At 42.0% G+C, this 23,977-nt stretch overlaps 2 protein-coding genes across 2 annotated transcripts in view; both read right to left on the reverse strand.

The window, feature by feature from the left end:
- Nucleotides 1-420: 420 nt before the first annotated feature.
- On the reverse strand, nucleotides 421-19,267 carry LOC308667326 (high-affinity choline transporter 1-like). The gene is made up of 8 exons (XM_081326505.1): nucleotides 18,040-19,267; nucleotides 11,953-12,066; nucleotides 9,572-9,727; nucleotides 7,421-7,569; nucleotides 6,466-6,609; nucleotides 5,398-5,551; nucleotides 3,424-3,641; nucleotides 421-1,140 (listed from the first exon to the last, which is right to left on the reverse strand). The coding sequence occupies exons 1-8, from the start codon at nucleotides 18,212-18,214 to the stop codon at nucleotides 631-633; spliced, it is 1,620 nt and encodes a 539-aa protein (XP_081182631.1). The 5' UTR covers nucleotides 18,215-19,267; the 3' UTR covers nucleotides 421-630.
- A 1,571-nt stretch (nucleotides 19,268-20,838) lies between these two features.
- The window catches only part of LOC308668044 (WD repeat-containing protein 73-like), a 32,681-nt gene continuing 29,542 nt past the window's right edge, over nucleotides 20,839-23,977 (reverse strand). The window contains exon 15 of the mRNA XM_081327704.1: nucleotides 20,839-23,930. Coding sequence (XP_081183830.1) covers nucleotides 23,689-23,930 — 242 coding nt within the window. The 3' untranslated portion in view covers nucleotides 20,839-23,688. The remainder of the gene's footprint in view (nucleotides 23,931-23,977) is intronic.

Below are 23,977 nucleotides of genomic sequence, written 5' to 3' on the forward strand. Positions count from 1 at the left end.
ATAATGTAAGGATGGTTTGGGTGACTGGGTTGATAAGAAAGAAGATCTTTGCTGCCCAATATTAGTTTCTAATTGTTGGGAAGTATAAAGTAGGGCCTAGACCATGGGTGTCAAACCCCTGACGTCATGTGACGTGTCGCGACGTATCACAACTTTTTTCCCATTGCCAGCAATGGGATGGGCATGGTTTTGGCATGATGCATCCGGCCCACGGGCCAGCAGTTTGACACCCCTGGTCTAGACTATAACAACAGTATCCTTGAGAATATAGAATGGGTTGTTAAATGTGCTATGTAATCAGTGTTGCTATTTCTGTATAATTTCCCTGCAAGGATCTGTGGTTTCCTCATGCACTTCTTTTAAATTTTTAATTGTAATATAATCAGTGCCAGAATCATTTTGGAGTCAGGTAGCCTCAGAATATTAAAACAAATAAATATTCAGTAAAAACAGCGAGCAGCGCTTCCCTAACTACATCTGAATTCATGATCTTGGCATTATCCAACTTGCAAAAGTGTCCCAGCTGTTGTAATGCCAACTTTTTTTTTCCATTGCTCAAAGGAGGCTCCAACCATCAGTGGTCACAGAAGAGGAATATCAAATATCTTCATAACTGCTTCCTCTGCTTGCTCACAATTCCGGATTTTTTCGTACATCCATCTGCCTTTCTCCCCAGGAGAAGGGAACAGGCACTCTGTCATCCGTAATAACTTGGCAAATGTCCCATTCAGCAGGAAGGATTTTGCTCTTAAACATAAAGCTGGCCAGATGGGAAGCTGAGAAGATGGCGAACAGCGTGAAGAGCATGGTGGCCATCTTGAATGGAAAGAGCTGGACGTAAACACCTTCTACAACTGAGCATCCCGGGTAACAGATTACTGGGGGGATCTTCAGAGATGGTTCTCCTGCTAATAGCCGTAGAAGAAAGCCAAGGAAGAACCCAACCGCTGAGCCGTAGGTGTTGGTGCTGGGAAGAAACAGAGCACAACACAGCTGGGGAAAGAGGAGAGTGTATACTAGCTCTCCACTCAAAAACCAGAGGTCATAAGTCGAATGGGAGTAGTAAGCCAGAACTGCTGAAATTATCCCAAAGACCACAATGGAGAGTCTCATTGCCCATAGGACACTTTTCTCAGATGCCTGTAAAAAATCAGAGGGAGGGGATGGGAAAGGGAGAAAAAAAGATTGCATCCAAATTAAAATGGGCGCAAATTCATTCACAGGCTGAATGTTGCATATTGGCCCCAATCTCATAACAACGAATGGGTCTACATTTTTCAAGATTCTTCTTTCATTCATAAAAATACGCACTTATTACAAACCTGATGTGTACAGATAGGCCTTGACGTTCAACCCAATTTGAGCCCCAAATGTATGTTGCTAAGTGAGACGGTTGTTAAATGGGTTTTGCCCCATTTTGCAACCTTTGTTGTCACAGTTGTTAAGTTGTTTAACACAGTTGTAAGAAGGCCGCAAAAGCTGATCACTTGACCCTGGGACACTGCAACTGTCATAAATATGAGCAGTTGCCAAGTATCCGAATTTTGCCTATGTGACCATGTGGATTCTGCAAAGGTTGTTAAGCGCGAAAAACAGTCATAAGTCACTTTTTTTCAGCGCCCTTGTAACTTTGGTCAGTAAATGACTTGTTGTAAGTCAAGGACTATCTGTATAAAAAGAGCTAGATCAAGAAAAGAATAAAAGGTAAAGGTAAAGGTTCCCCCGCACATGCGTGCTAGTCGTTTCAAAGCCGAAGAGCCAGCCCTTGTCCGAGGACGTCTCCGTGGTCATGTGGCCGACATAACTAGACGCCAAAGGCGCACAGAACGCTGTTACCTTCCCACCGGAGTGGTCCCTATTTTTCTACTTGCCTTTTTACGTGCTTTCGAACTGCTAGGTTGGCAGAAGCTGGGACGAGTAACAGGCACTTACTCTGTTACGCGGAACTCGGGATTCGACCCGCCAAACTGCCGACCATCTGATCGACAAGCTCAGCGTCCTAACCCACTGAGCCACCGCGTCTCTTTTAAGAAAAGAATAGTTAGCATCAGAAAAGAGAAAGGTCAGAATGCTAGAGAAAATTTAAAGAGGTTCTTAAGCTGCATTCAGAATAAAAAGAAAAGAACCAGAAAGAAGATAGTAAAAGGCTAACAGGACACAGAAAAGGCATTGGATTCCACTAGGAAATTGTGAAAAGCAGGAGAAAGGAAAACTGAGGCTTCTAGAGACATGGTCTTGGCTTGCATCTTTATTCTGAATTAGTTTAAAACTCCATGACTAGATTAACTGCAACTGTGTCTAAGGAACAAACTAGTTATGGGGGCCCACAGGAGAGGATCAAAGTCTCCATGAAAGTGGGTGTGGTATTGTGATTGGAGCTCCACCCCCTTTCTACATGGCAGGATTTTGAATGTGGCATCTTGCCCGCCATTTTGTACATTTGGGGTTTTCACGTATCTGTCATGCTTCCAATTAATGACCATTTTTAATAAATGTGATTAACATTTTAATAGTGTAAAATGCAAATGAGAGTAAATATAATAAGGAAATGGGAAAGGATAAGAAAGGGAGAGAACTGTAGGGTAAGGGAGAAAAAAAAGCATTCCAACTTTTTTCAGTGCAGTAAAATACAAAATAAAATTACAGCCTCAACTTTTTTACAAACTTGGTCATTGCTAGCCATTTCCATAACAAACTAGTCTAATCAGCAAAATTCAAAGTCAGGAGTTCATTTTATTTCTGTCTCAAACAAAAAGTCCAGTAGTGGGTTCCCATTTATGACCATTTTAAATACTATCCACTCAAAGGTGCATATAAATTTAATAAATCCTAATCCTAAAGGTATATGACTATTGAGGAAGCTTTAAATGTTAGGAGGTAATTTTTTTTTTAAAAAGGAATTTCTCTTACACTGCTATATATGTAGCCCCTGACTTACGTCCACAACTGAACCCAAAATTTATGTTGCTAAGCGAGACAGTTGTTAAGTAAGTTTTGTCCCATTTTATGACTTTCCTTGCCACAGTTGTTAAGTGATTCGTTGCAGTTACTAAGTTAGTAACACACTTGTAAAATTAATCTGGCTTTCCCATTGACTTTGCTTGTTAGAAGACTGCAAAAGCGGATCACATGACCCCGGGACACTGCCACTGTCCTAAATATGAATCCAAGCATCCAAAGTTTGGTCACATGACATGACTAAATATGACTGTCCTAAATATGAAGCCAAGCATCCAAAGTTTGGTCACATGACATGACCATGGAGATGCTGCAATGGCCATATGTACTGTATGAAAAAATTCACTTTTCTTAGTTCCATTGTGACTTTGAACGGTCACTAAACAAATGATTGCAAGTTGAGAACTACCTGGAATAATGTTCCTGTATCATTTGTGAGGCAAACGTTGACAATCAGTCACTTACCTTTCTCCAGAATATTTTCCTATAGATGTTGTGAGCAAACATGGAACTGGCAGAGAGCAACGCAGAATCTCCTGAAGACATCACAGCAGCTGCTATGGCACCCAAGCCACCAATGGAGATGTAAGTTGGGCAGAGATGCTGAAGGACCAGTGGAAGTATGAGAGCAGACTCATTTCTTTCATTTGGGCTGGGTAGACCATAGTCGGTCTGGTTCCAGTCTCAAAAATGAAATATAGAAGTGTCATTTTCAAAACATTGGTTCAGAATTGAATCAGTCACGACATCGGCTGCAAACAGACAGAAGTCACTTTTTCAGTGCAGCTGTAACTTTGAACAGTCACTAAACGAACTGTTGTAAATTGAGGATTATCTGTCATATATATTCGTAACGGAAGTATGGTCTTTGAAATTAATGGCAAAATTGACTGCTTTGCCCAGAGACCATAGCATGAATAAATTTCTTTTGACTTAGAGATATTGATAGATTGATGAAAAAGAGATATTGATAGATAAGATGAAAAATCAAATTTTGAGGATTAAATTTAATCTGACAAGAGAAATGTTGTGTTAGGGTCAAGGTTAGTTCTTTAAATATATGATTATTCATATTTGATCCTTACAATTTGAACCAAAAGTCTAGCTGCTGCATGGATGCAATTGGGCTAGGTGACCTTTGAAGTCCCTTTTTCACGTACGTTATTCTATTTATTGTCTTCTTTTATTGATTGAATTATAGTAGTTTTAATATTGTTTTTCTTCTATGCTATTTTGAGTACATTTTGTGAGATATTACATACACATTGACCAGATTTTCTAGGCAGCTATCCAAGATGATACGCATGGTGGCTTAAGCATCTTCCCCCAAATTATTTTATGCAAAATGATAAGACATTTCACAGGATCACCAGATAACATGAGATTGTACATCTGAGCATGCAGATTCTGTCAAGAATGCTAAAATTGGATGACACACCAGCATTTTCGCCTGAGACATTACTAGTCGTGTACCGTATCACACAAAGCTTCATCAAAGAAGGTGGAAACCTTGTGGAAATGTTGGACTTGTGCATGTGAGGCGTGTATAATTTCTTACCCACTTTTTCATTAGTGAAAAAAATGGCAAAGCAGGATTAATTTTTAAAAAATCAGAAATGTTGTGAGTTGACCAGAGGAGAAATGGGTAGGCCATCTTTCTCAGAGATTCTGTGTTATTGGTCCTGTTTTTTAAATTGAGGTTTAAAGATACAAAGATTAAAAAAAATGCAAACTAAGAAAAATATTTTTTAGCTTCCTCAAGGCCAGCTCTATATTCCTTTATATATGATACTGCTTTGTGTTAATAATTCTTTTTTACAGGCTCCTTGAACTGCTTAGAATATAAGAGTTTATTCACCATTTATTCAGAACAGTGTTTCTCAATCTCAGCAACTTTAAGATGTAAAGACTTCAACTCCCAGAATCCGGAATTCTGGAAGTTGCTGAAGCACTGACATAGAGGGACAACCCTCCTAAAGTAGGGCAACAGCATTACAGGTAGTCCTCGATTTACAACAGTTCATTTAGTGACTGCTCAAAATTACGAGGCACTAAAAAAAGGGACTGATGATCATTTTTCACACTTACTGTATGGCCATTGTGGCATCCCCAGGGTCATGTGATTTATATTTGGATGCTTGAAAACTGACTCAGATTTATGACGGTGTCCCAGAGTCATGTGATCTCCTTTTGCGACCTTCTGACAAGCAAAGTTAATAGGGAAACTAGATTCACTTAAGAACCATGTTACTAATTTAACTACTGCAGGGATTCAGTTAACAAATGTGGTAAGAAAAGTTGTAAACTGGGGCAATACTCACTTAACAAATGTTTCACTTAGCCACATACATTTTGGGCTCAATTGTGCTCGTAAGTCAAGGACTACCTGTACTAGGGCTGAAAGCTGTAGCTTACCAGTTTTTATTCAGCCATGGTTACCTGTGGAGGCAGCAACTGCTCCTATCAGTACCGACGGGATAGCCATAACGAAACAGCCCAGTCCAGAAAAATAGGAAATTAGTCTGGCTTCTTTGTGGGAGGAAGCTGCGAGAACTCGCTGGAAATAGGTTTGCCATGGGATGGCCCCAAGAACCTGGAAGAAAAATAGAGTCTTGAATGGAACTGAAATTAAAAACAGATAAGACAGTATTCTTGATCTTAGCCGAAAAGTCAAAACTTAAACCAGATTGCCTTTAACGTAACAATAGGGATGACTCTGGGAAGTTTATCTATCATGAAGCATGATGGGCAATTCTTGCAGCATCTCCATAGCTTGCTTTCTGGATCCTGCTAGAATTTCTAATCTTCATTTGCCTTTCCTAAAGCAAACAAACATTCCAACATTAGGCTATCACCCCAGTCTGATGCATATGTCAGCCCTGGCATTCTTAACTGCATTTCATCTTTAATTTAGAAATGTATTTTTCTCAATGTCTTGTGGAAAAGCAATTTTCCAGCCATCTAGAAGAGAAAGGGCGGCATGTGCATCTCCTTTTCCAGTTTGGAACTATATTAGGACATTTTGTGTATATATTAAGAAGCAATGGATGGAAACTAAATCAAGGAGAGAAGCAACCTAGAACTAAGGAGAAACTTCCTGACAGTTAGAACAATTAACCAGTGGAACAACCTGCCTCCAGAAGTGGTGAATGCTCCAACTCTGGAAGTTTTTAAGAAAAGACTGGACAGCCATTTGTCCGAAATGGTATAGGGTTTCCTGCCTGAGCAGGGGGTTGGACTAGATGACCTCCAAGGTCCCTTTCAACTTTATTATTATTATTACACTGCTATTTATTTTTAATCCCTTCTTGTGCAGTGAATTTACCGTATCAACAACATACCCCACATATCTTTTTTTTAAAATAAAAATAAAAAAATAGTGTTCTTTGTGGTGAAAAGAGCATGGTTTGCTCTTAATTTAGAAGAACAAGTGTTTTCATGATTTAGTTGGATACAGTAAGTGTGCCAAGCCCCCAATTTTCCATCCACTTCAGGAACAGATCTTACCAAATATAAGAAATCATCAAACCATCTTCCGTAAAACTCTGTTTCTATTTTTCCAATCCAAGGTGCTTGGGATATATTTTGGGAAGCTGTATAAAAAATATTTTCTGTGGCAGGGTTCATGATGGCAAAAGGGATACAAATCCACTGGCAGCAAAAACAGAAACATTAGAATTAAAACGTTTTCTGAAGGGTTTCTGATAGTCAAAATACTCCGTGTGTCCACAGTCATGATACTGAATTAATTTTAACAATGTAAGTGAGTTGCAACAGCATCACCTGCTGCTTTCAGGTCTTAATCCCACCCACTTCTGTGTTATGACTCCACCCACTTCTTTGTACTTGGCCCTCCCCTTAAATCAGATCCTGCCTCTACTCTAAGTGTATCATGGCTACTTCACTGTTTTATTCATGTAGTGCAGGGGTAGGCAACCTTGGCTCTTTTATGACTCATGGACTTCAACTCCCAGAATGCTGACTCAGGAATTCTGGGAGTTGAAGTCCATGAGTCATAAAAGAGCCGAGATTGCCTACCCCTGATGTAGTGTCTCTTTTCCATGAGTGCTCTCGTCCCTTCTGTCGGGTTATTTTGGGTAATGAAACGTTTGCAAGGAATAAAAAAAAAAGCTCAGAGAGCACTAAGGACGTCTCATTTCAACCTCGAACTATAAATATTCTTATTTATTGGTTCAGATTATTTCCCATGTCATCCATTGGCATCTCAAAGATCAGTGCTTCTCAGTCTTGGCAGCTTTAAGCTATATGGACTTCAACTCCCAGAATCGCCCCAGCCTGCATGCTAGCTGGGGAATTCTGGGACTTGAAGTCCATATACTGTGTTTTAAAGTTGCCAGGGTTGATAAATCCTGTCATAAACAATGAAAGTTTGCTTCATTCTGGATTGTCAATCACTTCCAATAGTTCAAGTGAGTGGTAATATAACAAGATAGGAACTTACCAGACTGAGCAATAGAAAGATCAGTTGTATCACATCTGTGTATGCCACTGAATACAGACCTCCTATCAAAGTATACAATATCACTGTGCATGCAGAAAGAATGATGGCAACGTAACCCTGGATGTCCAAAATGACCTTCATGGTTGCTCCTATAGGAAAAGATGCAGTAATTACTATTCAAATTCAGTAATACATTTTGTGCTATGCCATTTCTTTTCCCAAATATATTAATTTACAGGTACTCCCCGATTTACAACCACAACTGAACCCAAAATTTCTGTTGCTAAGTGAGACAGTCACTCAGTGAATTTTCCCCATTTTGCAAAATTTGGCCACTATTGTTAAGTAAATCACTGCAATTAAGCTAGTAACAGGGTTGTTAATTGCATCTGGCTTCTCTACTGACTTTGTCAGAAGGTTGCAAAAGGGGATCACATGACCATGGGCCAATGCAACCGTCGTAAGTACATGCCAGTTGCCAAGCATCCAAATTTTGATCAGGTGACCTTGGGGATGCTGCAACAGTCATAAATGTGAAAAATGTTTATAAGTCACTCTTTTCGGTGCCGTTGTAACTTCGAACGATCACCAAATGAATGGATGTAAGCTGAGGACTCCCTGTGTATGATTTACAAAATAAGTGATCCATTTGTAACAAAAGCATAGACACTGTTATAAAACTTCTGCTCCTGGGATTCTCACTTTTTGGGCATTCCACTGAAATTCTGGGAGGTGAAGCTGACCCACTAGAAGGGAACCAGGTTGATCTATGAATTATGAATTGCTGGAGTCAAAGAGTCACACATCAATTCTATTTTCATAGGTTAAATGGCCATCATATGCTATGATCTCCGTTCCTAAAATGGTTGTCATACTGAATGAGCTTAGATGAAATATTAGAAGCAACCTAGAACTAAGGAGAAACTTCCTGACAGTTAGAACAATTAATCAGTGGAACAACCTGCCTCCAGAAGCTGTGAACACTCCAACGCTGGAAGTTTTTAAGAAGAGACTGGACAGCCATTTGTCTGAAATAGTATGGGGTTTCCTGCCTGAGCAGGGGATTGGACTAGATGACCTCCAAGGTCCCTTCCAACTTTGTTATTATGATTATGATTATGATTTTCTGTATACAGACAGTCCTCGATGTACGACCACAATGGAGCCTAAAATTTCGGTTGTTGAATGAGACGTTTGTTAAGTGACTTTTGCCCCATTTTACGACCTTTCTTGCCTCCGTTGTTAAGTCAATCCCTGCGGTTGGTAAATCAGAAACCCTGTTACTAGCTCAATAAATTCAATAAAATAAATAAATTGCAGTGATTTACTTAAGAATAGTGGCAAAAGTTTGTAAAATGGAGGAAAATTCACTGAATAACTGTCTCACTTAGCAACAGAAATTTTGGGTTCAGTTGTGATGGTAAGTCAAGGACTACCTGTAAATTAATATATTTGGGTAAAAGAAAGGCTTCACTTGTCAGAAGTTCACAAAAAGCGATCATATGATCTTGGGACACCACAACGGTTATACATATGACCCAGTTGCCAAGCATCTGAATTTTGATCACATGGTCATGGGGATGCTGCAAAGGTACTAAATGTAAAAAACAGTCATAAGTCACATTTTTCAGTGCTGTTTTAACTTTGAATGGTCACTTAATGAACTGTTGTAAGTCTACCTGTATTCTTGCTTTATACAAAACAGCTAGTATGCTGTTTCAAAACTATTCCTACACTGAAGCACTCAAGATTCCAGGGAGGAATTACAGCATAACTGAAGAACCTTCTAAAATATCAGTATTGGAGATAAAGTACTTTTAAAACATCTAACGCTCCAGTTTACGTATGTGCAAAAGTGTTCTCACCTCACCTCTAGATCTAAATTACAGATTTCTGTGGTGTTTCTAAATTATTTAGAGACAATCCTTCTGTCTTATCATCTCCTTATCTCCTGTTTATACGCTAGACTTCAGAAATGTGACGCAGATGGAGATTGGAGTGACAAACATCCTCACAGGTTGTTATTCTGAACACACCTTCAGTAATCAACAAATCACTTATAGGATGGAAAGCTAATCTCAGCTGTATTCCCTTGGTTTCCAGGGGGCTAAATTTAGTTTCTGCCAAGACAAGTGAAAGACACCATATTACCTAAAGAGGCAAGAACAGCGGCAAACCAGAATATGTCCGCAATCAATGGAGGAATAAAAAGAAGACAGCCCATCACGTTCCCATACATCTCTTGAATTGGGTCCATCAGAGTCATGTAATTTCTCGTTCTCATTGGATTGACAAAAAAGAAGCCCCCTGTTGTTGTTTTTTAAAAAAAGTTATATTACAATCAGTTATCTTTACAAATAGAAAGGCATCATAGTGCTTCATAGTTCAGGTAAAGGTAAATGTTTCGCCTGCCAAGTTGTGTCCGACTCTAGTGCTCCTCTCCGTTCCCTAGCTGAGGGAGCCAGCATTGTCCCAGGACATTTCCGTGGTCATGTGACCAGCATGACTATACGCTGAGGTGCACAGAACGCTCTTACCTTCCCACCAAAGGGGTACCTATTAATCTACTTGCATTTGCATGCTTTCAAACTGATAGGTTGGCCGGAGCTGAGGCAAGGAGGGGAGCTCACCCCATTTGCGAGTGTTTGGGTCTCAAACTGCCAACCTTCCGGCTGACAGCCGAGTATTTTAACTACTAGGCCGCTGCAACCCTCTTTTGCAGTTCAAGATGCTGATTATTATCCTGCATGGGACAAGACCATCTCTCCCCAAGCATTTCTATTCATCTCATCAGATCAGAAGCAGTGGACCAGGATGTTACTTGAGCCCAATACAGGTTGTCCTCGACTTATAACCACAATTGAGCCCAGAACTTATGTTGCTAAGTGAAAAATATGTTAAGTGAGCTTTGTCCCATTTTAGGACTTTTCTTGCCACATTTGTTGAGTGAATCACTGCTGTTGTTAAATTAGTAACAACAACGGTTGTTAAGTGAATCCGGCTTCCCCACTGACTTTGCTTGTCAGAAGGTCGCAAAACATGGTCCCACGTCCCTGGAACTCTGCAACTGTCATAAATATGAACCAGTTGTCACGCATCTCAACATAAATCACGTGACCACGGGGATGCTGCAACGGTTATAGATGTGAAAAACAGTCATAAGTCCCTTTTTCCAATGCTGTTGTAACTTCAAACAGTCACTAAACAAACTGTTGTAAGTCGAAGACTACCTGTGAGTCTGTTATGGTGGCTTGGCTGTTGTATTATGGTTTTATTGTTATTTATTGTTGTTGTTTTTGACTTTGCTTTCAATGTTGTGATTGGAAATTTTGATATTTATATAGCCACTGTCCTGGACAAAACCCAGGAATACAGTACATCGGTAAGATGGCTCCCAAAATGGTGTTGAGAATAAGCCTGAGACAGCAGCAGACATGGGAGGAAGATCAAGCAGGAGAAGAGCCACGGCAAGGCATGAGATATACCATCCACAGACAGCTGAGGTGGCAGACATTAGGAAATCCCACCACTGGCCAGGCAGATGGTAGAGGGCAGGGCAACCATGCAGTGGCGTCAGGGGCAAGAGCAGAAGCAGGGGGCGGGGCAGTGGTGTCAGGGGGTGGGGCAGCAGTGTGAGGGAGCGGGGCAGTAGCGGCCCTCCACAACAGTCCCAGTTCCTTATGTGGCCCCTTGAGAAAATTAACTGCCCACCCTCGGTTGAAGAGTAAAAACAAAAACAAGAACACATAAACAGTGCAGAAAAGCTCCAAGGCACAGAGAGAGACATTTAACAAAAAAAAATAATCCTAGATAAGCTAGAAAAAAGATTGTCCAGAATGATATAGACCACAGGTCTGCAACCCGCGGCTCCGGAGCCACATGCGGCTCTTTCAGCCGTCCCCTGCGGCTCCCAGTCCTCTGCCATGTGCAGTCCAAAAAAAAAAAGTGGGACTAAAAAAGTTCAACCAATCAATTCAAATATGCAGGGTAGGTGCATATCTCACCTTGGCTCCACTCTTCAGTCAAACCCTGTTCTGCACATGCATGCATGTATGTGCATGTGCTCACATTTTTTGCAGCTCCCAGTTTTTCCTTTTGTGAGGGAACCGGTTCCGAGTGGCTCTTTCACTGTTTCAGATTGCTGACCCCTGAGCTAGAATATAAGAGTTATTGCCCAACTATATCAAGTGAGTTTCATTTCTACACATCTAGTAAGTATGCAGTGACAGACAGGAAAGAGTGTAGTGAGATATGGGAGAAGAAAGGTGATCAGAAACAGCTTATCTCGATTCTGATGTGAGGATAATGAATCATGCCTTTTTCCACAGTGTGTGATGAGACCGCCGGAAGAAATCTCAAAGCATAAGACTATTTCAGCAATGCACATTATAAAACTGTTTTCAGGAATGGGGTTGTTATTGACATGGACTCTACAGAGGCTCGTGAACAAGAAGACTTCCAGGTGTCTATTCATTGTTTCAACCCCCCCACCCCCCACCCCCGTTAGTTTAAGAATCTTTTAAAATCTTTACCAACAAGGAGAGACAAAGCAAAGCCAGCTGGAGCTTGAACCCACACCAGCCCTTTTGAAGGGAGGTAGACAATTTCAGCCGTGCCATTGATATAGGCTCCTCCAACCCAGGTTGCTGAAAGAAACCGAGAAAACGGAAAATGAAGTTAATGAAAGATACATGGATAATGGGACTTCCAGTTTGCCGCCACGGCCACCGTGGACGTTTGGATGGCAAGCTCCGTCTTCCACGTCCGATTCCGCATCGCTGGAGGACCTTGGAAAGGGTTGAAAGTCGCCCTGAAGGGGCGACCAGCAAGGAGGGGATCCCCGCTTGATTGCGGGAGGGCAGTAGCCCTTCCACTTGATCCGGGGCAGCCCTCCAAACCAGTGGACAGAAGACCGGCCATAGAAATATGGCCCATCACTAGGCTGCTGACAGCTGAAGTCAAATTTACCATCAGGCACCTACAAAGCAGCGCGGATGAGACTGGGTGAGATCTACCTCTCTTCAATCCTACTTTTTTTTTTTTTACCTGTATAAGTTGCCCAAAGTATTTTTGCCCCTGTAAGAGAGGGAAGGGAGATTCTATCCCACCCTCTAAAAACAACGGCGACTGACTATCCAGGAGAGTGTAAAACATTGCAAGAATAACCTGATTCTAACTGTACTAAAAGATGTTTTATTCTTATTGAAGATTTGGATTTCTACCTGCAAAAAAGAAGTAAAATTGGAAAAAGGATTATAAAAAATTCAGACTTAAAAAACACACCACCTAAATGGTATGGGTGACATCTTGTGGCTAAACCTGATATTACAATTTGTTATAGAGACCTGGCTCAAGACTTGGTTCGATGCCCAGATTATAGATAAGACTTTTGCAACCTTGACAGGTATCAGCTGAGAGAAGCCCAGCTGTGTTCTATACTCAGTGACAAAATTATTTTCATTCTCTGATTGTAAAGCTTTTAACTTAACAGTCTGATAAGAGAACATGGATGAAGATCAGGAACAGATTCTCTTTATGTTGAAAGCAATTTATGAAACTATTCTTACAGCTACAGATGAAATAAGAATGTCATGCCTCCGTCGGAGCCTGAATCTGCGAAGGAAAATGAGCTGGAACGGGACCCTATGGAGGGTGAGGGAGAGGTGTCTGTGGCTTCAGAGGAATGTGAGGAAGAGCAGGCCAAGGCAGGCCATGGCCTGTCAGGATTGGGACAGGATGAATAGGAGAGACAGAGTTCAGGCGATGAGCAAGGGCCACCCCCTCCTAAGAAGAAGGGAACAATGCAGGCAGGTTCAACTACTTGGGAGGAGAGTGGCCCACCCCTCTCCACAAGGCATATCTAGAGACTGAGACTTAAGGAGATGCTATGGGGAGATGCATTTGTTGGGAACAAACGCTAATTCCTTGGAGTTTTGTGTGTTGTTGCTGACCTATTGTTCTGTGACTTCTGCTTGGAAACCTAGAAACTCTGACCATTGGACTGACTGACAACGTTGCTTGGATGTTCAAAGACCTCGGACTGTATTTTGGCTTCTTTTCTGAAACTGCTCAGGAAAGCTTGTATTCACACAGACTCGTTAGGTTATGGTGTATGTGTCATTCCTTGTTATCTCCGTGGCCTTGAGTAAATTCCTCTTCTAATCAGACTGTTTGTGAAACTGCTTACAGCCAGAGGCGGCTGAAGGTGTGTGTTTCTTCCTTTGGAGGCCTGCCAGAAATGTGGGAGCATTTGGGGAAAATTTGGAGCAATTAAAGGGCAGTTTGCATTGCCAGCTCACTGCATTGGTTCTGTGCTGTACCCTGGGTAATCACAAAGAAGCTACAGAAAAGAACAAGATGTCAGCCCAGATATACAAACTCAAACTTTGATTACAACTAAAGAATCAACTACACAGAATATAATAGAAGAAGTGGAGCAATTAAATACTATGATAGAAGATTCAATTGATCAACAAACACAGTTAATGGAAAACCTGGAAAAGAGATTGACAACATGGAAAAAGGAAAAGACTTTCTATATAAACCAGAAGAAACCTGAAGATCAAGAAGAACAGACTGAAGGGAAGATAAACATTTCAGGACAACTACGTCAAGATGGAAAAATAGAGAAATGATTTGTTAGTCCTTCCAAAAAAATGGCAACCAGATGGCCTTTTCGACTTCAAACAGTATATATAATAACACAGGGAGATCTATTGGATGACTTAAAAGCACAGACATGGAAGGCGAGTTGGCAAAGAAAGAAAGCTAGAATAAGGCTGAGGAAAATTGGGGTTTTGATTTATTAGTAAGAATTAAAATAGAACATACTCAGATAAGATGAGTACTTTGAATACTAGATTTTGTATGAGCTGAGATAAAGAAAACTTTGGTCATTTAAAAGTATAAATATTAAAAGTTAAACTCAGATATTGATTTGCTTATAAAGGTTGAATGTAAAAGTAATTAAGATATATATATATAAGCTAAAAATCTATTGATAATTGTAATAAATATGTTTTTACTTAGCTGTTATAATAAAAATTACTAGCTTAAATATGAGATAGTAGACATCAAGAGAAAAAGAGACGAAGTATTAAATGTTGAAATAAGAAAATTTTGGTTACTAAATTTAAGACTTTTGGAAATTAATAGAAAATAAGAATGTTATAGTGTATTCTTAATTAGTTGATGTAAGATGGTGAGAAATAGAATATATTTAAATAGATAAGACGTGTATTCTGAATGTTAGATTTTGTGATGAATTACAATAAAGGTAATTGTGGTCATTTAAAACTTGGAAATTATAAATGTTAAATTTAAATATTAATGGTAAACTAAAAATTGGGAAAAACTAATTAGGACATTGATTGTCTATAAAGATTGAATGTTAAAATAACCAGGATATGTACAAACTAAAAATTATTGACAAACGTAAGAAAGTTATTTTTATTTAATTGATATAATAAGAATTGTATTAGCTTAAACATGAGACAGTAAATACTAAGGGGAAAAGAGAGGAAATACTTAATGTAGTAGCTTGAGACTTGTACTAAAGATATTTGCATGTTATTGAATTATCAATTAATTCAGCTGCCACGTTGCTTTTTAAATATTTAAATGTAAAATTAGAAAATTAATAAAACTTTTTTTTAAAAAAAGATACATGGATAATTACAGGAAGTCACTGACTTACGGTACAACCACAATTGAGTCCCAAAGTTTTGTTGCTAAGCAAGGCAGTTGCTAAGTGAATTTTGCTCCATTTTACAACCTTTCTTGCCACAGTTGCTAAGTGAATCAGTGCAGTTATTAAGTCAGTAATTGGATTGTTAAGTGAATCTGGCTTCCCCTTTGACTTTGCTTATAAGGAGGTAGCAAAAGGTGGATCACATGATCCACGGACACTGCAACCGTCGTAAGTATGAGTCAGTTGCCATGTGTCGGAATTTTGATTACATGACCTTGGGGATGCTGCAACGGTCGTAAGTGTGAAAAACAGTCATATGTTGCTTTTTGCAGTGCTATTGTAACTTCAAATGGTCACTAAATGAACTGTTGTAAGTTGAGGACTACTGGTACAAGGCAAACATATATTGTTTTAGTCAGTTTGACTTCCCACTAAGAATCATGGACATTTTCATTGGAGACAACTGCTGTTGAAAATTCTTTGGCTTGTACTGGATGGCTCTGCGTTTGAATGATGCAACTTCTGTCATCCACAACTGTTCTTGTTTTTGAAATCAAAATCTTCCTATCATCAGTAACTTTCTGCTCTGTTCATTTTAGACAACTGAATGGACATTATGGACACTGGGGAAATGCTATTATTTGATCACCAACAAGAGAAAGTGAATTAGATTAGAAAATAACTCTGAAATAATCATTTATTACGATCTGTTATGATTAAGATCTGAACAACACTGTATTTGATAATACCTGTTCTGTAATGTTTCATGCAGCAAGAAAGAAAAATGTGTTTCATACATTCTTAGGAGACACTGCTAGGCTCCATCAATGGAGGCTTTTAAGAAAAGACTGGACAGCCACTTGTCTGGAATGGCGTAGAGTTTCCTGTTTGAGCAGGGGGTTGGACTAGATGACCTCCAAGATCCCTTCCACCTCTGTTGTTCTGTATTTCTGTAAACACACTTATGAGGCAGTAAACCTCAATGCATTAAATCACCTATTATTTACTTAATATGCTTTGCTGCCTTTCAAACCTATGGCCTTTCCAAAGTGGTTTATTGTGCATTTTAAAAACAAGCCAGCTGAAATTAAATAAAATATCAAGTATACCCTCAGCAGTAGATGCTATGAAATATTTTTTTGTTAACATAAGGAAGTTGTAAAAGCCTTTTCAAATGAACATACATGGCATTATCTCTGCTACGGCAAGTATGTGTGCCTGATTTTATAGTGTAGGAGTCATTGAAGGAAAAACTTCCTCTTTAATTCCTGCTGAATTTACAGATTGTAGATTAGGCTTTGGAAAACTAGCCTAAAGCATAAAAAGATAGGGCAAATATTTCCATAAAATTATTTTTTTGCAGCCAGAAGCCATAGAGATAGGTTGCTGACAATATTACAAAACTGAGCAAGATTTGCAAGGACTTGTGGGTGAAGTTAGGCTTTAAAAAAAAGAAAAATAGAATTGTAACTCCAATCTTATATTTCATAACTTCCATTTTAGCATTCTCATTTAAATTTACCTATCAATTTAGGACCATCTATCTCACTCTTAAATAGTCAAGATGTGGTCTGCTGCCAAATTTAAATAGCAGCACTATGGCTACGGAGTGTGCAAGATGCAAAGCTGGGAATGTGGGCCACAAATGACCCATGGAATGAGGTGAGAACTCTATAAGCCTTTAAAGGGCAATGCCAACTTTTTTAACTTGGGTCTTAGAAATGGATAACATTTATTATATCTTCTTATCAAATCTTATGGGACATTAATTTGGACACCGCCCAGAACCCCTCTGAGAGAGAGTGGTTAAGTAGTTTGATATTTAAATAAATAAATAAAATAAAAATAATTGCATGAACAATTACATCCAGAGAAGGATGCTTACTGTAATGCGGTTGGTATATTTTCCATCTTTCCCTGTTTATCCATCAACTTCTATCTAATGTAACTTTACTTTCTTTGCTCACTGTTTCCTAAGAATACTTTTTTGCATTCTTCCTGCCTGCCAGTCAGTCATTTTTTCCCAAAGAGATCAAGTAAGTACCACAGACCCTTCTGTTAAGTCATGGGCTCTGGTGAGCAAGAACGATGACACGAAGCTGAGTACAGGGAAACTCATTCTTGCTGGAACTGTACTGGGGCTTGGGCCGCAACCAGCCACAATATATAGCCTAGCCCCTAGGTGGCAGCCAATAGGTTTGAACCCACGCTTGCCGCCTGGGGCTGACCAATTGCAGGACCGGAGACGGCCTGTCTGGGTTGCTGGAGAGCCGTTAGCTCCTTCAGCAACGCAGGTGGTGTAACACCACAAGCCCAATACATAACACCTTCAATTTCCAGTTTTGTTTTGTTTGTTTTTCAAAAATCCATGGTGATTAAGAATATTGAAGGTTGTTGTTGTTTTTAGGTTGTTTTTAGTCAGCTGGGGAAAGTCAGATCGCTCATGACTGAAAGCATGTTGGTCCTAATCCCCAGACTTTGACTAAACCTGTTTTAGCTCATTTTCTGTTGGCACACCACCCCTGCATTCACTTTAAGAGAATAACAGAATAACAGAGTTGGAAGGGACTTTGGAGGTCTTCTAGTCCAGCCCCCTGCTCAAGCAGGGGACTCTGTACCGTTCCAGACAAATGGCTGTCCAGTCTCTTCTTAAAAACTTCCAGTGTTGGAGCATTCACAGCTTCTGGAGGCAGGTTGTTCCACTGGCTAATTGTTCTAACTGTCAGGAAATTTCTCCTCAGTTCTAGGCTGTTTCTCTCCTTGACTAGTTTCCATCCGTTGCTTCTTGTCCTGCCTTCAGGTGCTTTGGAGAATAGCTTGACCCCCTCTTCTTTGTGTCAGCTCCTTAGATGTAGGAACACTGCTATCACACCACCCCAGTCCAGAGTAAGCGTTAGAATAAAGATCATTCTGAAGCCTTTGTACTTACCAGTTGCTGTGAACAATCCAATGCAAAAATTCATGTGCCTTCCTCCCACTATGGCAACTTCACTGGGCTTCTGGTGTTCCTTCTGTCTGGTTTTCCGAGAAGCCCATATTCCAATAGCTAAAGTCAGGGCATAGAATAAAAGCAGAGCTACTAAGCCGCTGATATTCAAAGCCATTTTTCGTAGAATCTCAGGAATGGACTGAAAATGGAGCTGGGGAGTAAGCAAGCGACGCTAGCCAGCCAGAAGAGTCTTGTGGAATGATCACTGGCCTTCTACACACCGTGCAGGAGAGCTGTAACCTTGTGATAAAGACAGTTGTTTCCTTACTAGACAAAACAATCTCTCAAGTCTTTAAATATTAGATCATGATAATTCTTTTGCAGCTGAGTTTAGTGCTCCACATTCATGTTGTTGTTGTTTTAAAAATGACATTGTATCCAGCCATAATGGATTTTTTTTCTTTTCTTTTTCCATTTTTATTTTGGGGGGGGGGTCTTAGTTTCTGATCCATCTGAAATTGCAAATTGTGTTAGGTGCGCAGCAGTTGTCTGCTGGGATCCCCCCCCATTAAATATTTGTAAGAAGCAGCAGTTGTTGGACTGGACCAGCTTAGGTGTATGTGAAAGCATTGACTTTTTTCCAAGTTCTATGCTCCGGTATAGAAAGTTCAAGGAATTAGATCTTGGGTTCACTATTCCAGACTGAAGACTGCAGATCCACCTGACATTGCTCGGGCTGTTCAACCTGTGGCAGATGACTTAGATCTCAAGCTACTATTTAACACGGGGGTCCTCAATCTTGGCAACTTTAAGACTTGTGGACTTCAACTTCCAGAATTCCTCAGCCAGCCAGGGCTGGCTGAGGAATTCTGGGAGTTGAAGTCCACAAGTCTTAAAGTTGCCAAGGTTGGAGACCCCTGGTTTAACAGGACCAAGTGACTGGCTAGAAGTTTATATTTCAATCTTTCTAATTTTTCTTTTCAAGTCATTGTGTGTTGTTAACGACGTTCTCCCTAAGCTGTGCTATTTGGGAGTACCCTTGGACTGACACCTACAACCATCTGAAGTCCTGTTATTGTATTTACACCTGACCCTCTTGCCTTGGTAGAGATTCTTGTTCTATTCGGTGGCTCTTAAGTTCTCCCTCCCCCACTTCGCACAGAAAACAAAGAACTATGATTTAAGCCCCACCTAAGACTCTTGGATCACAAACTACACTGTTGCAAGGAGCATTTCCTGTGCCTTATACAGACCTTGACTGGACCTATTTTTTTTCACCATGATCACCAATTATCTTAGAATGATAATTTTCTTCATAATATATCCTCCAACCTTGCAGCTTTACCCTCCAAAATTGCAGCTGACAAGATTGCTGGACTACTTTTTTGTTACATATCATTCTTTCACCACCAAACTGCCCTTGAAACGGATTGAGGACTGGACCTTTACTTCTTTTCTTGATATGTTTATTGTGTATCTCAAAGGCAACTTTTGTTGGAAATGTGACTCGTATTTGGACTTGAGGACTTACAACCTAGACCAGAGATGGCAACTATGGTTCCTTTACGACCTGTGGACTTCAACGTCCAGAATTGAATTCAACTCCCATGCTTGTCCAGGAAGTCCACAGGTCATAAAAGGGCCACTGTTGCCTACCCCTGACCTACAGAAACCCCTAAAGACGGTTGGTATTGGATGTGTGGGACTGTTCCTGAGCCAGCCATCTTTAGGGGGTTGTCTAGGTCACGGGTCGGCAACCCGCGGCTCCGGAGCCGCATGCGGCTCTTTAAGCCGTCTCCTGCGGCTCCCAGCCGCCCGGTGCATGCGCACCTCTTCGAACGGGCAGTGGTGCGCGCGCACCTCTCCAAATGGAGAGTGGCACCGCCCGTTTGGAGAGGTGCACGCGCACCTCTCCGAATGGGCGGAGGTGCGCGCGCACCTCTACAAACCTTTGGAGAGGTGCGCACGCACCTCTACAAACCTTTGGAGAGGTGCGCACGCACCTCTACAAACCTTTGGAGAGGTGCGCACGCACCTCTCGGAATGGGCAGCGGCGCCGCCCGTCCGGAAAGCTGCTCTCAGCCTGTCCGGAAGAGTAACGAAGAAACGCAGCCGGAACGTGAGAAAGCGAAGTCAGCATTGGCTGCTACCTGCAACCAACGCTGCTATATACCCCCCCACCGCCAACGCCCACCCCACCCAACCACGCCCACCCCCTTTTACCACCCCACCCTTCCGTGGCAATGTCTCCTGCCCCACCCCTGCCTCCCGACTCCCAAGTGGACACACACGCGCGCACTTTTTGCGGCTCCCACTTTTTTGTGTGACGGAACCGGTTCTGAGTGGCTCTTTTCCTTTTTCCGGTTGCCGACCCCTGGTTTAGGGTTTCTCAACCTTGGCAGATGGAAGATGCGTGGGCTTCCACTACCAGAATTCCCCAGCTGGCACAGATGAACTACTGCTCCCAGGATCTCCCAGCTGACATAGGATAACTTTTCACCAAAGACTGACCATGAAGCCGGATAACTTGCTGCTCCTTTGAAGCTATATTCACAGCTTTCTGAAACTCTTGTTAAGTCCACCCATTTACAAACACACAGAAAGACACACACACATACATACATACACACATTCTGGACACGTGGCACGCTTACTATCCCTAACTGCATTGTTTCAGATAGCATATGGTTTCTTTAAGTGAATTGGATCCCATAAGAATTGGTTCAGATTTGCTCCCGTTTCAGCAGCTTCTCTCACTTTGGAAAAGTGCCCAAGGAAAATACATTGGATTCATTAATGTTTATTTTTTATTTTCTTTAATTAAGCAAAAGCCGAAAGACATAATGATAGAAAAAAAAGACAGGGCCAACAATAGAAAAAAGAAGATCTATACCCAAAGAAGGTTATATGTTTCCAACGCTAGTGTTGTGACTCAGGGTCAGCCTGTGGGTTCGGCACCCGGCTCAGATGTATCGGATGACTCAGATGAGGGGGAGGAGGTGTGTGTGGGTGACGAACCGGCTGATGATGGCTTGCAGGCTTGGCAGAGCTCCCAGCCGGGGACCAACTCTCAGCTGCGTGAGCCCGATAGTGCGGAGGATGATGACCCACAGCTGGCCCTGTTCAAGGACGCCCGACGCAGGAGGCAGTCGAGCAGGACTAAGCAGAAAAAGGCTGCGGGTCTCCTCGGGAGGAGGCACAGGGAGACCACGCCCTGAGCTCTCAATAAAAGGAGTGTTTGGGGAGGGGCTGGTTGCTGAAAGCAACCCTTCTGCTTGAGGATTCAAGTTCCGGAGTTTTGGTTTCTTGTTTTGTTAATTGACTATTAAATCTTGGCAAACGCTTTTCAGCCTTGGACGCTCTCCAGTCTCTTCTTTCTGAATAGGGGTTTGCCTTATTACAAGGCCAGAAGAGGGCTGGTTCAGAACAGCTGGAGAGTCCACTTTTGTTGTCCATCAAATTCCGTTATCAGGTATGCCCCTCTGCTAACTTGCGTGCTAGATAGCAAGTCAACGGAGGGAGAGAAGGAATTTCATTTCTCAAAATGGCAAAAGGCCATCGTTTCTCTCTTCAAGATAAGGGGAGAAACGGTGTACAAGTCGGTTAATGCTCTGGTCGCTGAGAAGCATCACAAGTGTCTCAGAGATGAACAGCGGATTAAAAAAGTGACTGTATGCCAAGACAAGGCCGACAAATAGACAGCAGCCAAACAACAGCAGCATCAGAATTTTGACTGCCATCCACAACCAATGCAGAAACTTCCTTTTCTTTGACCTGTCCCGGGCCACCCCCACCAGCCTGGCCTCCAGTAGTTCATGCGTCAGGATGCCCGCTGGCATCTGGTTCTCCTGGTCCAGCCGCACAAACGTGGCCTGCTGCACGCAGAGATCCCGTTGGTTCTGCAGATCTTTGATGCGCTTCCTCAGGTTTTCTCTGACTTTCTGCATAGTTGCAACTTTCTCTTTCAGTTGGCCGGACTGGTTTTTTTCCACACAGTAGTTGTGCTCATTCTCAGCCAGTTTGTCCTCCAGATTACGCAGGTACTTTTGAACCTCTGATGGAAGGTTCCGCATCTCCCTGAAGTCATTCTCGTGGGCAGGCTTGTCATTTTTGAAGACGGCCACTTGGCTGGTGGCCTCGTGCATTTCCTCATTGAGGTCCTTGTTAACTTTCACCAAAGACTTGTTCTGCAGCGCTAATTCGTGGATCACTGCGTTGGCAAGGTCCAACTTTTCTCTGATGTCCTCCACAGTTTTCTGCAGGTGTTCCATTGTGGACTTAAGGTCATCCACTGTCTCCCGTAGACATCTCTGCTGCTCTTTGATGTGCTCCTTGTCTCTGAGAAAATCCTGGTTTTCAGACTCCAAGTAGGCTACGTTCTCGGTCAGTTCCTCTATCTGAAGACGGAGATTCCTATTGGTTGCTGAAAGATCCTCCAATGACATTGTCTGCTTTTCTGATCTTGCCCCCTATTGAAATAAATACTAAATAACTTGATTTTTGAGTCCCTTTTCTTCTGATCCAGTTATTTTGAACTGGATCTGGCAGTGCTGCTGTGCAAAAGAATCAGCGATGCCAGAAATGTTGACACTTGCCATGGCAACCTCCAGCCAATGAAGTTAGGAGGAACTCATGATGTCATTAAGAATAATTTTGATTTGCCTTTGAAAAACAACAACCAGTCATCTGATTGCCTACACATCAGGGCCTGGCACTTTAATTTATTAGCAAATTATTAAAGAGTTTTTCGCAAGTGAGACTTGCATTAACTTCAACCTAATCTAGTCCATCTGAATCACTTTGTGTAGGCTTAGAAGCTGGCTTTATCATGCTGGCTCAGGAATTCTGGGATTTGAAGTCCACAGGTTGTAAAAGGGCCATAATTGCCCACCTATGACCTAGACCAGGGGTCGGCAACCGGAAAAAGGAAAAGAGCCACTCAGAACCGGTTCCGTCACACAAACAAAAAAGTGGGAGCCGCAAAAAGTGCGCGCGCGTGTGTCCACTCACGCGCATGCGCAAAAAACATTTTGCGCATGCGCAAAATGGGAGGCACCTGCGCAGCGACGGGTCTCCCCTTTGGAGAGGTGCGCGCCGTCCCGTCCGGAGACCTGCCGCGTTCGTCAAACGGGGCCAGGCCGGCACGTGCAGGGGGGAGGGGGCGACGGGGGCTTTTGTCCTAAGAACAGCGGCTTTTAAAAGTCCTAGGCCTCCAGCTGGGTTTTATAAAACCTTTTCGCTTTAGGCCTCTGCCGCTGTGTGCAAAACCCCCCAAAAGGTTCAATCAATCAATTTCAACTTCTCTCAGGGAAAAAAAAATCTCGCAAAGTTGGAATTGATTGAACTTTTTAGTCCCACCCAGTCTGCCGTTACCACTGCAGCCATGCCCACCCAATGGGCCAAGCCCACCCAATGGGTCACGCCCACCCGGCACCCAATGATACATAAGTGGGTTTTGGGTTGCAGTTTGGTCTCGAAAAGGTTCGCCATCACTGGTCTATGAGATGCTCAGCCATCCAGCTCTTCCTTCTGTCTCCCAAGGTTATTCCCAAATATCATTAGATTCAGAGACTCCAGGATATGTGGTGAAGGGAAGGGATTGCAAGGGGCCTCAGAGGACATTCCCCAAGGCAAGGGAGACAGAGGGGGTCAGACTGGCTCACTTGCTCGAAGGTCAGACCAGTCCCACACGTGCAGTGATCCATCGCTTGCAGCCGAGAGTAATGTTTGGGGCTTCCAAGGGTGCCAAGTGTGGGTGGTGACCATTGGACTGCCCCCATCCTTGCCTGGGGTGCCAAAGGTGTGTCCTTTGTGAATGAATACCGGTTTGGCTTCCTGCCTTGAGGAATCCCAGTCCTTTGTATTGTAGACCTGAACGGTCCCGTCAAAACCTTGAAGAAATGAGAAATGCAAGTAAATGCCTCACTGGAAAAGTGGA

Source organism: Vipera berus (assembly GCF_964194415.1).
Source record: "Vipera berus genome assembly, chromosome: 4".
NCBI classification, from domain to species: domain Eukaryota; kingdom Metazoa; phylum Chordata; class Lepidosauria; order Squamata; family Viperidae; genus Vipera; species Vipera berus.